The sequence below is a fragment of the Chinchilla lanigera genome, unplaced genomic scaffold (genome assembly GCF_000276665.1).
Source record: "Chinchilla lanigera isolate Chin_1 unplaced genomic scaffold, ChiLan1.0 scaffold00019, whole genome shotgun sequence".
NCBI lineage: Eukaryota > Metazoa > Chordata > Mammalia > Rodentia > Chinchillidae > Chinchilla > Chinchilla lanigera.
Genome location: NW_004955420.1, coordinates 12,550,956 through 12,568,546, shown reverse-complemented (window position 1 = coordinate 12,568,546; position 17,591 = coordinate 12,550,956). Strand labels below are relative to the sequence as shown.

Here is a 17,591-nt window from a genome sequence, read left to right as displayed (position 1 = left end):
TGACCTAAGATCTTCATTAAGAGATGAGCCCTGAATAGGTGGATGGGGCAGAGAGGAGCCACTTGCCCAGGGCATCCCTGGGAGGGCTTCTTTTATACAGATGGAAGCTGTAGCAGTAGTGTTTCACTGGAACAACTTTCTGGGATAATTTGCCGTGATTACTGGCTGTACAGCTTCAGGGCCTGATTCTCTGGCTCTTTCGGAGATTACTTCTGTACTTAATTTCTGTAATATGCTATTACTAGGCAGACTTCTTTTAGAATTGGCATCATGATTAGCTGTAAGTAAGGGACCTTCAGAGACATAGCAGTTTCACATTGGTGGTAATTGCTTTTTGGGTTTGCTGGCAGTGAAGGTAAAATAGTTTTAGAGCACGCGCCTTTGGTAGTCCAGTGATAATAGCTCCTTAGCTTTTATGGAGGACAAAGCACCTGTTTAAGGAGAAACCTTGAGTGGTAGTGCTCTTTTTTTATTTTATTTTATTTTATTTTAAAGAGTAAAAGAAGGATAACATAATAATAGGGGGGCTTACCGAATTACAGACAAAGTGGTAGGAAATTATCAATGGGTATTGTTTTACATATTGTTATCTACAAGATAGTTTCTCAGGAAAACAAATAGACAAATAATAGTGAGTTACAGACAAAAGAGGTAGGAGATTATCAATAGTTGTTGAACTATACTTTGGTATCTTCAAAGTGGCTTCTAAAGAAAATAAATAGAACTGTACATGAGTGACCTACTGAATAATCATTGACTATTCTCAATGGTTGTTGTAGGAAACACATAATAATAGACATGCATCCATTTATGAAATAGGATAGGAACAATACAAACATTACAGAGTTATGGATAGATTAGTAGGAAAATATCAATGGCTGCTGTAATACATGGTGGTATCTTCAAAGTGGTTTCTCAGGAAGACAAGAGATATGCAAGAAGGATCTAACCAGTAGTTACAGCCTAACGGTTGTCGAAAATAGCATATTACCTCCTCACCAGTGACTCTTGTCACTGAGGTGTGATGGCTGGAAGGAAGGCCAGGATTGAAAAGAAGGACCGAGAGATTTGCACTTGTGTCTAGCAACAGGCTGCTTTCTTGTTCCTCCATAGTCACAATTACCCAGGGCTCCTCCATGGAGATGACGGTCTGGCCAGAGGGAGAAGGCAGAGTATACCCCGGGCCCTCTCATTCCTGTTGGACTAACTGGTAGAATGGGTCTGAGCTCTGGGGCCTCCACTTCAGAGGGCAGACCAATCTCCAGTGGTCACCTTTGCATTCAGGGCATGGGATAGTGCTCTTTTTGAAGGTATTAAAATAAACAACAAAAACACAACACCCCAGAGTGTTTCTTTTGTTCCCAAGTACCTGGGATTAAAGCTTTTCACCTGGCCCTGTTTTTTTAATTGAATTATCTCCTTGTTATTGAATTGTAAGAGTTCTTTATAGCCTAAATATAAGCCCTTTGGATATGTGGTTTGCTGATATTTTTCTATCGGTCTGTTGCTTGATTATTCATTATTATGATAGTTGCTTGATTATTCATTATTATGATAGTATTTCAAGAGCAAAATGTAAATTTGATGAAATCCAGTTGGTCAACTTTTGTGCTTTTATGTGCTAAGAAATTTTGCCCTCGCCCAAGATTTTATCTTTTTCTTTAAAAAATAGTTTTCACTCTGCTCCTTTTTGAATTAATTTTTGTATGTGATATTAAGATATGATCGAGTTTTTTGCTTGTATTGTTTTGCAGTACTAGGGATTGAACCCAGAGCCTTCTTATTTTTTGAAACAGGGTCTTGCTGAGTTGCCCAGGCTGAGGTCAAACATTGTGCTCCTCCTGCCTCAGCCTTTCAGGTGCTCAAAATACAAGTATGTACCACTGTGCCCAGCCCACTTGAGTTTTTATGTTTGTTCTTTGTATGTGACTATTCACTTATTTTTATTTCTTACTTTTTTTTTTTTAAAGTACTAGGAATCAAACTTAGGATCTTGCCAGGCAGGTGCTGTGCCACTGAGCCAGTTCCCCAAGCCCCCCGTTTTTTGAGATAGGGTCTTACTATATAGTTTAGGCTGGCCTTGAACTCACAGCAGTCCTCCTCATCCTCCCTGGTACTGAGACTACAGCCATTCCCTACCACTCCTGGCTTTATTCACTTGTTTCAATTTCATTCATTGATTCATTGATTCATTGATTCATTCACAAGGTCTCACCATGCAGCCCAAATTGGCCTTGAACTGACTATGTAGCCCAGGCTAGCCTTGAACTCACAGGGATCCTCCTACCTCAGCCTCCTGAGTGCTGGGATTATAGCTCTGCACTGCCACCCTGCAGTATCATCTTTTTAATAAAATTTCCTTTCCCCTATTGAATTGGTCTTTGCACATTTGTTTAAAAAAAAACAAAACCTGATCATCCTGATTTTGTATATGGGTCTCTATGAACTCAATGAATTCAGTTATTAACTTGTCCTTTATACAAATATTTTACTGGTTTGATTATCTATCTTATATATAATTATGTAGTAAGTCTTGAAATTACATGGTATGATAACTTTCATCTTCTTTAAAATTGTTGTAGGGCTAGGTGTGATGGGACACATCTATAATCCCAGCACTTTGGGAGGCTGAGGCAAGAGAATCACAGATTTGAGCCTAGCCTGGTAAACTAGTGAGAACCTGCCTCAAAATAAAAAATGAAAAGGGCTGAGGATATAATTCACTGTGAAGGCTCTAAGTTCAATCCCCAGAGTCCCTAGTACCAGGAAAAAAAATTGTTTTAGTTACTGTATTTCAGGTCTCTCACATCTTCATAAAAGTTTTAGAACCAGCTTGTCACTTTATACCAAAAAAAAAAAGCAGCTATGGGGATATTGATTGATTGGAATTGCTTTGGCTCTGTGGAGGATTTTGAGACTCAACATCCTAACAATTGAATCTTTGGGTGTGTAGACAGGAATATATCTCCCCACTTCTTTGTCTTTCAGTAGTGTTTTCTAGTTCTCGCACATTGACCTTTTCCCTGCAACCTCACTAAATTAATGTTCTGGTTATAGTAGCGCTTTTGTAGATTCTTAGAATTTTCTGTGTGAATCGTTTCGTTGTCAGCAAAGAACCGTTTTGATGTTCTGATCCCTATTCCTATTTATTCTCTCTCAGGCCTTGTCGAACTGGGTACCACCTCCAGTACCGTATGAAATAGAAGTAGTGAGATTTGATATCTTTACTTGTCATTGATGTTAGTAGGACACATTCATTCTTTTCACTTCTAAGTTTGGTGTTAGCTATATCTTTCTAATAAAGACATACCTACTTTATTAGGCTGAGAAACTTTCCTTCTGGTCCTGGTTTGCTGAGTTTTTATTGTTAGTGGATTTTGTCATTGTTTTTTTTTAAACATCCGTTGAGATGATAATGGTTTTTGGGTTTTTGTTTTCTTTGGTTTGGTTTTTTGAGACAGGATCCTGTAGTGCGGACTGACCTTGAACCACAGTGTAGCCCAGGTTGATGTCAAACTCTTGGTGATCCTCCTGCCTCTGCCTCCTGAGTGCTGGGATTACAGGCTTGCGCCACCATGCTGGGCTTCATCAGTTGATTTTTGAATGTTAAACTTTGTAGTCTTTGGTTTAAAGCCCACTTGGTTTTGATGCTTTGTTATTGTTGAGTTTGATTTGATAAATTATTGTTGCTTTGGTTTTTGAGACAGGGTGTAGCTATATAATAGTGATATAGATCAAGCTGGCCTTGAACTCTTGGCAGTACTACTGCCTCAGTCTTCCAAGTGCTGGGATTAAAGGCACGTGCTACCATACCCAGCTTGATTTACTAACACGTTATTAAGAATTTGTGTGTGTGCTCATGAGGGATACTGATTTATAGTTTTGTTTTTTATTTTGAGAGTTTTCTGTTCTTGTTTTATCTTTCTTATACTACCTTTCATGTCATTTTCTGATTTTGGTATCAGGTTAAAACTGATCTTACAGTAAATCGGAAACTGTCCATTTCCTCTGTTTCCTACAAGAATATGATTAGGATTGAAATTATTTCTTAATATTTGGTGACATTTACCATGTGGGCCTAGAGATTTTCTTTGTGGGAAGTTTTAACCTACAAGTTAAATTTCCTTATTAAACTACAAATTTCAATTTCTAAGTAGTCCTGTACCTAAGAGAACATCTCTTTTTGAATGAGCTTTCTCAGCTGTGTTTCCAGGGATCTTACCTAAGGGTGTAGATATGCTGGTGAAGTTCAGTGCATTCCATTGTTACTCTTTTTTTTTTTTTTTTTTTTTCCTGAGACTTGGCCTCACTATATAGTGCAAGGTGGCCTTGAATTCTCATAATATAGCCCAGGGCGGCCTTGAACTTATAGGAGTCTTCTTACCTCAGCCTCCCAAATGTTGAGATTATGGGCCTGTGCCAGCACGCCCAGTTTACTACTCCTTTAATGACTGTAGAGGTAGTAGTTGTCCCCTCTCTTAATTGTTACTGGTAATGTATTGTTTTTCTTCTTTTTCCCTGAGTCTAAGTACGATGATGAACAGTTTTATTCATCAGAACCAGCTTTTGGTTTCATTGATTTTCCTTCCCTGTTGTGTTTCTGTTTTTAGATTATTGATTAGTTTCTGTCACTGATTAATTTCTGCCATCCCTTCTGTTTAGTTTGGACCTAATTTCACTTTCTTTTTCCTAAGTGGACAGTTGTTTTTTATTTTTCCATTTTTTTTTTTTAAGGTAGACACTCAAGTGGTTAATTTGAGACCTTTTTTCATAATATAACATCTAATTCTGTAATTTTCTCTAAATACTGCTATAGCTTAACACTATAATTCTTTTCTAGTGTGTAGCTACAGAGCAAAATTAGTAAATGGAGTTTCTCTGCTGGACGTCCTGGGGAAGGACTGGGGAGGAAGTGCGGGGTAGGACCCTGGTCGTGGCTGCGGTGGCAGTAGTGTCCAGCACCCAGCTGCCTGCAGTGCAGCAGCACTGTGACAGGCTTCCGTCTGCCACAGCCACGGTTTCATGGGCTTGTCTCCCTGCTTTGGGCAGTGGTAAATTAGACTTAAAAATTGATAAAATTTTCCTTTGTTGCCCTGATTGGCAGATAGTGTAAGCCAGGCATTCCTTTGTTTCGTTATTAGCAACATGTATATTTTTAACCTTTTTATTGTGGAAAAGTTTAAGCATATTGAAAAGTTTAAGAAATTTGAGGCTTTATCTGTTAAATAATTCCAATCAATTATAAGTGGCCAGCCTGCTTTTATTTGTATTCTACCATATCTGCATTCTTTTGAAAGAAATCTCAGAGTTCATTTTTTAATTCATTGATACTTTTAGGTGTGTCTTGGTGAACGCTTTTTTTTTTACTTACCCATTTATTTTAGTTTTTTTTGAGACAAGATCTCACTGGGTAGCCCATACTGGCCTTAAACTTGTGGCAGTCCTCCTGTCTCAGCCTCCTGAGTGCTGGAATTACAGTTTTGAGCCACCATACCTCAGCTCTTTTTATTTTTTAAAACCATCATAATACCATTTAGGATACCCTTAAAAATTAACAATAATTTCTTGTTATAATGAGGTAGCTACATATTTTTTATGTGGCATATGCATGAGCCAAGTTATAAATAATTTCCATCAAACAAGTTGTATTTGGGACTCATTTCATTCATTCAGTGATGTGAGAACTTCATCAAGGGGAGAACTTATTATTATAATGAAAACCCTTATTGTAATTAGGTTTGGGAGGATTTAGTTATTTTTGTACGTATGGCATTTTGTTTTGAATGTTAGAAATCAGTGCTAGCCGGGCACGGTGGCACACACCTATAATCCCAGCATTGGGAGGTTGAGACAGGAGGACGGCTGTGAGTTTGAGGTCACCCTCGGCTACATAATGAGTTCAAGGCCAGCCTGAACTATATAGTGAGACCCTGTCTAAAAAAACGAATGAATGAATGTGAAATCAGTGCTAGTTGATGAGTACAACAGTGAGCAAGATAGACATATTTTTGTTAGTCATGTAAAGAATAGTATTTGGGTTTAGATTTAAAAGTTTAATTGTCTTTTTCTGAGCAACTAAACTGTTTTCTTGGTTTTGTTCGTTTGATGTCCAAAATACCTATATTATATATGTTTGTAAAGCGCCCATTTCAATTTGACTTTGTAACACAAAAATCCTCGCCCTCAAAAGCTTAAATTTAGTAGAAAAGATACATTCAACAGAAAATAATGACACCAAGTTGACCACTGTATTTCTCTGCTGTATCTGATGTCATGCTTTCTGTTTGTGTGTCTTTCTTTCCACCTGTTTTATGACTCACAGGAGAGCCTGATAGATGCAAGTGAGGACAGCCAGCTAGAAGCAGCCATCAGGGCCTCCCTGCAGGAGACGCATTTCGACTCCACACAGACCAAGCAGGACAGCCGCTCAGATGAAGAGTCTGAATCTGAACTTTTTTCTGGCAGTGAGGAGTTCATCTCCATTTGTGGCTCCGATGAAGAAGAAGAGGTAGAGAATCTTGCCAAATCTAGGAAGTCTCCCCACAAAGATTTGGGGCATAGGAAGGAAGAGAACAGGAGGTCACTGACAGAGCCCTCCACCAGAACTGAGCCTGGGATAGCCACAAATCACCAGGGATTGCCAGCTTTGGACCCAGAGGTCTTGGAGATGTCACCTGAAAAGTCAGATGGAGCTGTGGAGGGCGCAGATGTAAATGGTGGGTTACATTACAGTTGTGCTTAAAACTCAAGTATCACTGACGACTTGCTGTGATTACTGATATAATCTCCTGTCTTAAATTCTGTCTTTCTTTCCTTAGGACCAAAAGCACAACTGATGTTGCGGTACCCAGATGGCAAAAGGGAACAGATCACTCTTCCGGAACAAGCTAAGCTGCTAGTAAGTAGATCTAATTGGAAGCATTTGATTGAAAGAGAGAAACTATTAATTGGAATAAGTCCAATGAGCATTCTCTGTGAAACAGGGTCTCGCTATGCAGTTCAGGCTGGCCTAGAACTCAGCGATCCTCCTGCCTCATCCTCCCAAGTACTAGGATTACTAGCATGTACCACCACATCTGGCTTTCCTTGATTCTTTAAATAGATATTAGATGTTCATTTTCATCTGTGCCTGGAAACTGAACTTTATTCACAGTAGTTCATTTCCTTCCCACATTGTCAAGGCAAGTCATACAGGGTCTGCTCCTGTTACAGCTTTTCTGTTCTGTGCTGTGAGGAGTACAAAGCCAGCTGAAGGGATTCCTTTTGGAAAGGGGGAATGGGGCTATTCGAAGATGACACAGTACTAGAATTCTCTGCTTCATACCATTTTCCTCTCTGCGTGTGGGTGGCTTCTGTTTATTCCTCAGCTTACATACAACATGGTCCATCATGGGGATATGAAGGGCCTCTAAATTCATCTAAGTTCCACAGCTGATGGGCCTGGCCTCTGTTTTCCACTGTTGGGAAAGAGAATGATTGTGTGACTAGCTTAGCTTAGCCTATTAATACACCCCTACCCCGCACGCACGCCGTGGGTCAGCAGTTCATACTTGGCTGTTCACTGTGGCTGCACATAAGTAAGCTGATTCTTAGAGATGGGGTGGCTGGAATGTAAGAAGAGTGTGGCCGCTGGTGCTGACACCCGACCTGACTCCAGTGATGAGACAACAGAATGAGCAAGTGTGGTGGGCCTCCTTATCCACAGTCCTGGTTACCTGGGGTCACCTGCAGTCTAAAAATATGCACTAAATGGCACATTCCAGAAATGAAGAGTTCATGTTTTAAATCTCATGCCAAGCTGGGCGTGGTGGCGCATGCCAAGCTGGGCGTGGTGGCGCACGCCTGTAATGTGAGCACTCAGGAGGCTGAGGCAGGAGGATTCTTGTGAGTTCAAGATCAGCCTGGGCTACAAAGTGAGCTCAAGGCCAGCCTGAACTGCATAGTGAGACCCTGTCTCAAAAAGACAAAAAAAACCCCAAAACAATAAATCTCCTTGCTGAGTACCATCGTGAACCTTCTCATTACCTCAGTGTCACACAGGAGATTAGTCTTAGCTTCGTGTGACATATCCACCCCACGGCACTGTCACTGTATCATAGTGCTTGTGTTCAGGTAACGTTTAGACTTTAAATGTTTTGCTATATTTGTGAAAGTATTTATACTTCCAGTTATGGGAGGGTCCTGGGAATCAAACTCATGACCTCACGCTTGCCAGGAAGGTGCTGTGCTGTGTCCCTAGCTCTACTTCCAATTTTTTGTAGTTATCATTTAGTGCCCCTAAGAGTAGTGATGGTGGTAATTTCATTACAGTTGTTGTCATTTGTTCTATTTTATTTTTAGTTATTGTTGCTATTCTTTTGCTGTCTCTCATTTCTAAAGTAAACCTTATAAGAGAGCTGTGTGTATTGGGATCAGTTCTACCTGTGCTTTCAGGTGTCGCCCGGGAGTACTCGGAGTTTGGCTTGAGGCTGGAGGGAAGAGTGGGCAGTAAGGCGAAGGAAAGGGAAGTCTGGTGCAAAGCATGTGGAGAGAGGGCGACACTAAGGAGATTGTGGAAGAGGCCATCCTGGAGTAGTGTGGTTTCTGAGGAAGTAAGGACAGGGAGGGAATCGGTGCACAAGCTGGGCCGGAGCGAGATGGAAGGGACGCAGCTCCGTGACAGAAGCAGGACAGCCGATGAAATGTGTAGCGATGAGGACAGTATTGTAGAAGTACTGATTGGGTTTACTGGGGAGACAGTGAGAACTCTATTTTAGTATCACATAGTGGCCCTAAATTATTGGATACAGATACATTGTCTTCCGGTCCGAAGGGTTACGTTGGCCTTTCCACAAGGTTGAACTTTCATTGTCTAAAAGAGTAACTTAGACTCTGAGTTTCATCTCATCTGATGAAGAGTGGTGTTCTATACTTAATTCATTAACATACTGTTTCCTTTATTTCCGCATAACAGCTCTTTTTCTTGTTTTCCGTAGGCTTTAGTGAAGCACGTCCAGTCAAAAGGATATCCAAATGAACGTTTTGAACTTCTCACCAACTTCCCTCGGAGGAAACTCTCCCATCTGGACTATGACATTACATTACAGGAGGCGGGCCTTTGTCCTCAAGAGACTGTCTTTGTACAGGAGAGAAATTAGCACCTTGGCCTGACCTCTCGGCTTTCCCCTTCCCCTTACTGGTGATACACCATATCACTAAGTATGCATTTTGGCTCATAGGACAAGAGCGCTAAAGTTGGGCAAGCAAGTCACCTGCCTTCTCTTTATTTCTTGTTCTCGTCTAGAATTAGTCTCCTCTCCCCTCCCTTCCCTCTCCTAACCTCCTATTTTTCCCATGTTCTTTATTTCTTACTAATCTGGTGACCAAATGGAAGTGTAAGGATAAGATCTCTCCTAGTATTAGCAGCAGGAAATGTGTGTTCTGATAAGTGATCTCTTGCACAGCATTTTTTCAGGGTCAGATGGTATTCTCAGACTCCTTCGACAAATAATGTGTAGATTCAGAATAAGAACAACCTCCCTTTTTAACGAGCCCCCATTTTTAGTAGGGAGAAGAATTTTGAACACATTTTTGTTGTTCTTCATGTAGGAAACACGAAGTAACAAAATACCCAAGCTTCTGTTTACATGGAAATAACATTGTTTATATTATTGCTCATCATATGTGAAAAAAAAAAAAGGTTTTTTACAAAAGATTCCCATCTTCTCAGCTACACTTTATTTCCATGCTGTGTGTTATTGGCAGAATGAGTATTCAGTGTACGGTGTGTAACATGGGGTGGCTTTCAGTGTCCTAGCCTGACATGACATCATGATTATGCTGTTAGTTCTATTGATCCTGCTAGTCATAGAGTGGACATAATTTAGTGAGCATATTGTGGTGTTGGATAGGAAGGTGCTTGCTGTTTTTGCCAGTAGAGCATATTTGTTCTTTGGCTCCTCCATTGTCTGGGCCCATGGTGAGCTGTAGAAGGCAGCTCTTCAGTAATCATGCAGTATAATGGCTTGTAACGTAACCACTGTGGTTATTGATTGTCCTATGTGCTCAAGGCATACTTACGTATGTCCCCGGGGGAAAGAAAAACATACAGCTGAGAGTTGCTAACCATGTTCCCTTGGTTAGAAATGATTCTTTTTTTAACCCCTGGTTGGAGTAGTTTCTAAAAGGCTCTGGTAACTGACCTTAATTCCTCATGCTATTTTCCCGAGAAGGTGTCAAAACTGAAAATCTCTTAAGGGGAAGACCTTTAAACTCAGTTCATAAGACAACTTTATTAAAGGGGGTATTGGAGGTTGCAGTAATCTTCACATGATGTGGCTTTTTTTGCCAAGAAAAGCCACATACAGATTGTAGCTGGTGAAAGCTTCTTTCAATGTTATTTTAAGAAACCACCTTGGGTCTGTATAATACTGTTGGCTTATGAGCTTCACTGTGTGCTCACTTCTTACTTGAGCTTTAAATAGAGTCCTCTGGTAGGGGAGTAGTGATCTGGAGGTGAGATCAGAAATTAACTTACACCACTTTTTGTCAGTTGGGGACTTTAGTTGATTCTTCCTTCCATGGGAGGAACATAAATTGCTGTTGCTCAGAGACCTTTAGGTTGCTATTGACTTGAAGACCGTTTTCTTGGCAACCAGGGGATTAAAAAAAAATGATGCTGTGTGTTGCTAGTCCACAATTATAGAACATGGTTTGTAATGGTTGGATTTTTAGGGACCCTCCCTGAAGAATGAGTTATGTATCTCCTTGAGGAAATCATGGAAAATTCTGTTATTCTTCAGTGAGTCCTTTTGAATTAATGTTCTTACATTTGTTTTCTAAGTCTGTGTAAGTGCTTATGTATAAGTATATAATTGTATAAATATTTATAAATATATTTATATAATTACAATTTCATTTATATCTTGAGTCAGAGTTCTCTCTGTAGATTGGTGACTGAGTAATACCACTTGGGTGTTTTTCATAGGCTCTTAAGGCTTAACTAGCAGCTTCTGATCTGTTGTATCTCTGAACTTGGATGATATACTTGCTGTTTGAGGGTAGAGCTGTCCACTGTCAAAAGTACGCTGGAGGTTACAAAAACCTGGTGGTGGTCCAGGCCAGATCTAAAACCCGAGGCCACGTGGGTAAGAAGTGATGGTCTGTGCGGCTGTGCTGTGAGGCACCTGTCTTCACTCCCAGCACGCTCGCAGCTGAAGCCCAGATTGGTCCAAACTGTGAAGTCCAGAATATTCGCTCTAGGACTCTGCTGCATCCTCTTCCTGCCAGCTTTTCTTTCTGAGCCGCACCTTGGCAGCCTGCAGCAGCATGTTCATAAAGGAGAGGACATAGCACTAGCGTGCCCATTTATGAGACACCAAAGTAACTTTCCAACTTGGGTTAGCATGAGATGACCCAAGTGTATGTGTGATTTAAGTAAGGGACAGAGTGATACATTCACCCGGCTTAGATGCAGTCGGCACGTTTAGAGGACAAGATGTACAGGATTTGATTGTGTGTTGAGGCAGGCGTGCAGTTATCGCGGGGTTGGTAGGCCCTTGCGGGGAGCTGTGGCTTTTACTCCAGAAGACCAGCTCTGGAGTGTTGCCTTGCTGAAGAACCTCATCTGCTTAGGGAGGGCGCTTACTCCCATTTGTATGCTTCCTCTGCGGGTTCCTTTGCTCTCTGGAGGAAAGGTCTGATCGAAGAATTAAATGAAGTCAGCAAGGTTCATAGTCATTCCCCCTCTAGGTTTTTAAAAGAGAGTTTCAAAGGTCAGGAGGGAAGGAACAAGGTAGGCTTTGAGAGTAACAGAAATACCATGGAGGGGGTGGAATGAAAACTAGTGAGGAAAAAGAGGAGTGCACTTGGGTTGGACTTAGGAAGAGCTCAGAGAAGAGAGCAGCACGCGGCGCCCAAGGGGGGAATGGGGAGCGCGCTGTGAGTACAGGCACGTGCTGTGCGCTCCGTACCCCCTAGAAATCTCCTGCAGACTCCCGCATATGGCTGGCCCTCCTTTAATAAGCCAGGAGGAAAACTGACGGTCAGAGAACGTGGTCAGGACGCCCAGCCAGTAAGCGGCGCGTCGTAGTTGGAAGGCAGAGCCCTGCCTCCCGCTCCCGGCTGTGCCTGTCCGCGCCCAGGGAGTCCATTTGCCCAAAGGTCCACTTTGTAAGTTCACATTTGATTTTGTTTCCTTAAAGCTAGGGGGAGTAGTTGAGGGAAAGCTTGTGGAGTTTGCACTGTGCCTATAGTCTTATTTATGCCATTGTTTTGAGAGGCTAATTATTAATTGCTTTTTTTAAATGATGCACTGATGAAAATGTGAAAATAACTATGCGACATTATTTGCCAAGACTAAATCTTAAGGATAAAAAAGAACTTTATCTCTTCTTAACTGTTTTTTAGAAAATATGTAATAATTCTTTCCTGTGTCCCATCCATGCTAGGTCTTTGAACCTTCCCTGTATGTTTTAAAATCTTCTATAAAATTTTACTTCTTGACTGTATAAGACAAAGTCACTTACTGAGTTCTGAATCAAAATTGGAAATATTTGAAGTCTTAAGAACTGATTCTTGACTGTTTTATCTAGCTAGGCAGATGGACTACATATGAGATGATTGAAAAACATGTAATGGTTTGCTTTTCTGGGCTTGAACTATAATTTCAATAGAAGTTTAGAAAAGGAAAGGAGTAGTGTAGGTTTTAGTTAGGAAAGTCTTCACGAAGAAATAAGGCTGAAAGGTGAGAAGCACTGTGGCGCAAATATTTTTTGATTCATCTCATGCTTTAGCTCCATCTGTTGTAATTACTGGCTTAAAGCATGAAGTTTTATCAGTAAGGTGGACAACCAGTACCCAAGTAGGAAAGGATTGTTGTTTCAATCCCTACCGCTAAAGATCCTTAGCAAGCAGGGATGTCGACGCTGAGAGGAATCCTGGGGGGAGCCACTAGGAACTGGGAAATGAAGGAAGGGTTTAGCTTACCTGCCTGGGTACAAATGAAGTGTCTGGTGTGGATGATGTGCAGGAAGGGACTGTAGTAGGGCAAGCGCTGCTACTAAGGAGCTGTTACTTTGTCGCGTCTCTTCCTACCTCCGAGCCTTGGTTCCCCATCCCATACTGAGAACAGTAGATTAGATGGATAGTTAATAGTCTTCGCAAGTAGAAGGACTTACACTTCTAAGTTTGCCACGGGTGGGGAACTGTGGGGCTGACTGTTAAATGTAATCAATTCCATATAGAACATGTAAATGTGCACCTGGAGTTTCGGAGCCCTGGCAGACACTTAAGGACTCCACACACACTGTAGACCGCTGATTACATGATCTCTGAAGTCCTTTTCCATTCCACGTTTTGGTGTCTAGTCTATCCCCTTTATTATATATTACCCTTAGGCTAATTAAAAACGTTCTTGTTAATCAGTTCCTTTGCCTTTTTTTTTCTGTGTACAGATAGCATTTGCCCAGGAACCTGATCTAACCTCATTGTAATGACTAAATCCCCCCAAAAGGCGGGAGTTATAGGAGTAATCTAGTAATGACCTTTCAACAGTTCTTACTGTTCGTGAGTTGTTAGCATTGTATGCCTGCCTGATCAGTGTTGAGTATGACTAAGGCATAATTAATGCATACCAAATATGCTGGTGACACTGGAGTTGAATTTTATCTTGTATGCTTTAAAATAACTATTCTCCTGGCTCAACAGTCACTGGGGAAATGAGCTGTTAGAATTTACACTTGGTTTGGGCAGAAACAACTTTCCGGCCAACTTTTCAAGGTCTCGTTAAGCTGACTCTGTAAAATGGTTTGTGTCCTGCCCACTCTTCGACCATCTTTCCTGTAACTCGGTAGTAAATTATGGGGCCCAGGTTGATGAAGAACAATGTCTTGTGTGAAACCGTAAGTGAAGAAGCCCATCTGATGAACAGCACTTTCCCAATAATACAAGCCTCCGCAATAGGCTACTTAAGGCAGCTGTGGGCTATAAATACTCAACTCCATTGGGTTACTTTGCTTAGTATTTCAGTTGTTGTCTTGCCGTGAAACTTAGTAGTATCGCACAGTACACACTTTAGAAGGTGGCAAGAACATTCGTTAGAAATGAAATAACAGCCAGGCATGGTGGCACACGCCTGTAATCTCAGCACTTGGGAGACTGAGGCAGGAGGATCACTGAATCCAAGACCATCCTGGACTATGTAGTACAAGGCATCCTGAACTAGAAACCCTGTCTCAAAAAAGAGAAATAAAAATAGCCAATAGAGAATAATATCATTCCAATACTGTATGTTGATTTTTCCTGTTAGTTTGGCTTTTCAGTAATGATTGTCTTGGATTTTGACTCACTTATGTGTCAGTCCTGCTAGGGAGATGGTTTTGTTTTTTTTTTTGTTTTGTTTTGTCTTTTTGAGACAGGGTCTCGCTGTGCAGTTCAGGCTGGCCTTGAGCTCTCACTTTGTAGCCCAGGCTGGTCTCAAACTCCCAGCAATCCTCCTGCCTTAGCCTCCCCAGTGCTGGGATTATAGGCGTGCACCACCATGCCCAGCTAGAGAGATGGTTTTGAATGAAGATTTTTGTTTCCTGTTTTTTAGGTAGGGTCTCACCATATACCCCAGGCCTGCCTTGAACATGTGTCGATCCTTCTCTCTCAGCTTCCCATATGCTGGGATTACCGGCATGTATCACCATGCCTGGCAATGGAATCAAGAGTTTTTAAAAGTAATGGCCTTGGTTTCCCCATGAAGTGAACTCACATGATTAGATTATTGGATGTGATGAAAATCTTACTTAGAAATATCTTTTAATCTTAGTTTCTTTTTTTACTTCTCTATTCTTGACTTTTAATGTCCTTTCTCCAACAAATAGTTACTATTCTTAATATAACTAGCTATATTTAAGTAATTCTGTTTTGTTTTGTTTTTTAGTAATTCTGTTTGAGTTTTAATATTTCTCCTTTTTATAAATTAATATACAAGGGAAGAATTTGACACAGCTATTTTATGGCTCATTTTCTGTTGTTTTTGTTTTTCGGTACTAGGAATCGAACTCAGGACCTCAGCTTGCCGGGCAAGCACTGCATCACTGAGCTATAACCCCAGCCCCCTCTTTTTGTTTTTTTGAGACAGGGTCTTGCTGTGTAGTTCAGGCTGGCCTGAGTTTACTGTGTAATCTAGGGTGGCCTCAAACTCACAGCAGTCCTCCTGTCTCAGCCTCCTGAGTTCTGGGATTACAGGTTGCCCCACCATACCAGTTCATGGCTTTTTTCTGAAGAGAATTTTCTTACACCAGATAGATAGTGGCTAGCTCTGTGACCCCTGTCCTTCCCTCTTTGGCCTACAGATGGCTGTTGTATTGCTTAGAATCTCAGTCATGGTCATAAACTTAATGATTTGGGCCATTTAAAAAAAAATGTGGCCTTTCTTTGCCATATGATCCCAAACTAAATTTGGATAACCCAATATAAACTACTTATTAAAACAATTTAGTGTTTCTGTAATGAGGTAGCTTAGAAAAATAACCAAATGTATTTGTACAGTTAGAAGTGTACATGGCAGTGTTTTGCCTAAAGAACAATCGTATACTAATCTTATAGGAAATTACTTTGCTGTGCTTAATTCTGTGGCAACAAGCAGCAAGTTTTTGTTTGCTTAATGGTAGTATTTCCTCTGTAAAGATCAAAATGCCCTAAGATTTTACATGGCTTGTAAGTCATGAAAGTTTTCAAGCGGCAAAAGCCAAGCTAATATGGACTGAATTTAAGTGACAGTTTGTCTTCATCACAAAAAAAGTTATTCACTGGCTGGGCCACCAAAAGTCTTTCATTATTAGGAAATGGGAAACAGTTCAAGTCATCAGAAGAGTTCCGACCCGGAATGGAGTCTCCCTTTCTTAACATCTTGGTTACTTGGCTTCGTCATGGCCTCGGTGTGGTCATCTTAACTGTGGCCCGAGACCACGCCCTGCTCTGCTGCTTTCCTCTCCGTTGGGGTGACTGACTGGTGAGTTTGAGAGGTTGATACTTAGTTGGACACCTTGGTGTTTTCATTAAAATGATTTTATAGTATGCTTTTTTCAAAGATGCTTTGTTCTTAATAATAGAAAAAAAAAATCTGATGATGTGATTCAGAATACAGAAAGGTTTATGACACTGAGGATATGCTCTTAATAACTTTCTGGTAACTTGTTGCCTATAAGTTAAGCCTCAATAAAGTGACTATTGCCACTGGAAAAATCCCCTCAACCTGCTAACTAGAGTGGCAGTAAGTGTGTGACCTCCACCTTTCAGTCCATGAACAGGAGAGCGTGGTGGAGGCTCTCTTACTGTGAAGTTCCTAGGCTCCCCCTTTGGTTCACTTAACCCCTGGGGGCCCGTGAAGCTAGGGAGATGCCTTCGCTCCAGAGTCAAGAGGGTCAAGAGGGTGAGCACCAGTCACGCCAGCACGGCGGTGACCGAGGTTCCCACCGGGCTGTGGCAGGAAGCAGTGGGACACGAGATTTTCACTCCTCTAGGATTTTTTCTCCCCCAGAATGGCTTTTCTCTTGATAACAAATTCTAAGCATTTAGTGTCTTTTTTTTTTTTTCTTGACCCTTAAGAAAGTCCTTTTTATAATAGCTGTTGATCGTTCCATGGAAATTTTTCATGTGTGTGGTGGGCTTTGTGCATGCTTTGTGTGAGTTCAGTTTAAACGGTGTGTTTCGAGTCACCTGAGACGCCCAGTGCTGGCATGTCTTCACTAACTAATTTTAAACATTTTGTGTCATTCTCCAAACCTCACTTCCCATCTTAATTGGAGAGGTTGATCAAGGAATGAAACTTGTTTGGGGATAGGGAGAGAGGGTGGGTTGGGAACTTGAGTGATGTCTGCTTGGGGTATTTGCTTTAGAAGTGTTTTTCAAGCAGTTCCTAACAGTGTTTAGCGATTCCCTGGGATGTCTGTGTACTTGGCTTATTCCGGACAGTGGTGGTCTTACTGAGATGTGCATTTTTAATGCAGGACAGGCTCTGAATTGACTCTGTGGTAAAATCCAAGAAGATAACGGACAGAGACAGTGCTCCTATTGTAGTGCTTCTGGCAAGTGCCCCCTGAAACGCAGAGTTCGTGAGTGTCTGGGCCTTTAACCCATGGTGCTAGGAGATACCGTCGTTCTGTAGCACTTCCCAGAAGTGGAAGAAGGCTTTGGGATCAGCCAGCAGGAGGCAGCCGGACCACCCGCTAAATTCTTTCGTTAAAGACACACTAGAGACCCTCCTGTATATCCAGCAAATGATACGAAAGGTGCTAGGGAAAGCCTTCCGTGCGAAGATACACGGAGGTGGTGCAAAGCCTGAACTTACAAAAGAAAAGCATGCCGTTAGGTAAAGCAGAGCTGAAACTGCTGGATAAGACTCAACGGAACTTCCGCTTGCTCTAAAACCAGGGAAATCTTAGCTAACCGGGTGTGATCGATCTATAGATACACGTAGTCTATAGGTAAATATTTCCTGAAGTGAGGATCTTTCTCTCGGTTGGTGATCCTCTGGTTCGGGCTGTACCAAATTGTGAATATTCTTGCTGTGTTGTACCCAGTTGCTTTATATTAATACTGCAACTTGAATTGGGGAGGGCGGG

The 17,591-nt window shown here is 41.4% G+C and overlaps 2 protein-coding genes across 3 annotated transcripts in view; both read left to right on the top strand.

Annotated features, from left to right (window-relative positions):
- The window catches only part of Ubxn7 (UBX domain protein 7), a gene marked incomplete at its 5' end in the record, with an annotated part of 39,309 nt that extends 25,906 nt beyond the window's left edge, over positions 1-13,403 (top strand). The window contains 3 exon segments of the mRNA XM_005383133.2: positions 6,323-6,716; positions 6,819-6,898; positions 8,976-13,403. Coding sequence (XP_005383190.2) covers positions 6,323-6,716; positions 6,819-6,898; positions 8,976-9,137 — 636 coding nt within the window.
- Positions 9,686-17,591, top strand: part of Tm4sf19 (transmembrane 4 L six family member 19) — a 26,427-nt gene continuing 18,521 nt past the window's right edge. For both annotated transcript variants that reach the window (XM_013513401.1, XM_013513400.1), the window contains exon 1: positions 9,686-10,780. In XM_013513401.1, the coding sequence (XP_013368855.1) occupies positions 10,737-10,780 (44 nt within the window). In that variant the 5' untranslated portion in view covers positions 9,686-10,736. The remainder of the gene's footprint in view (positions 10,781-17,591) is intronic.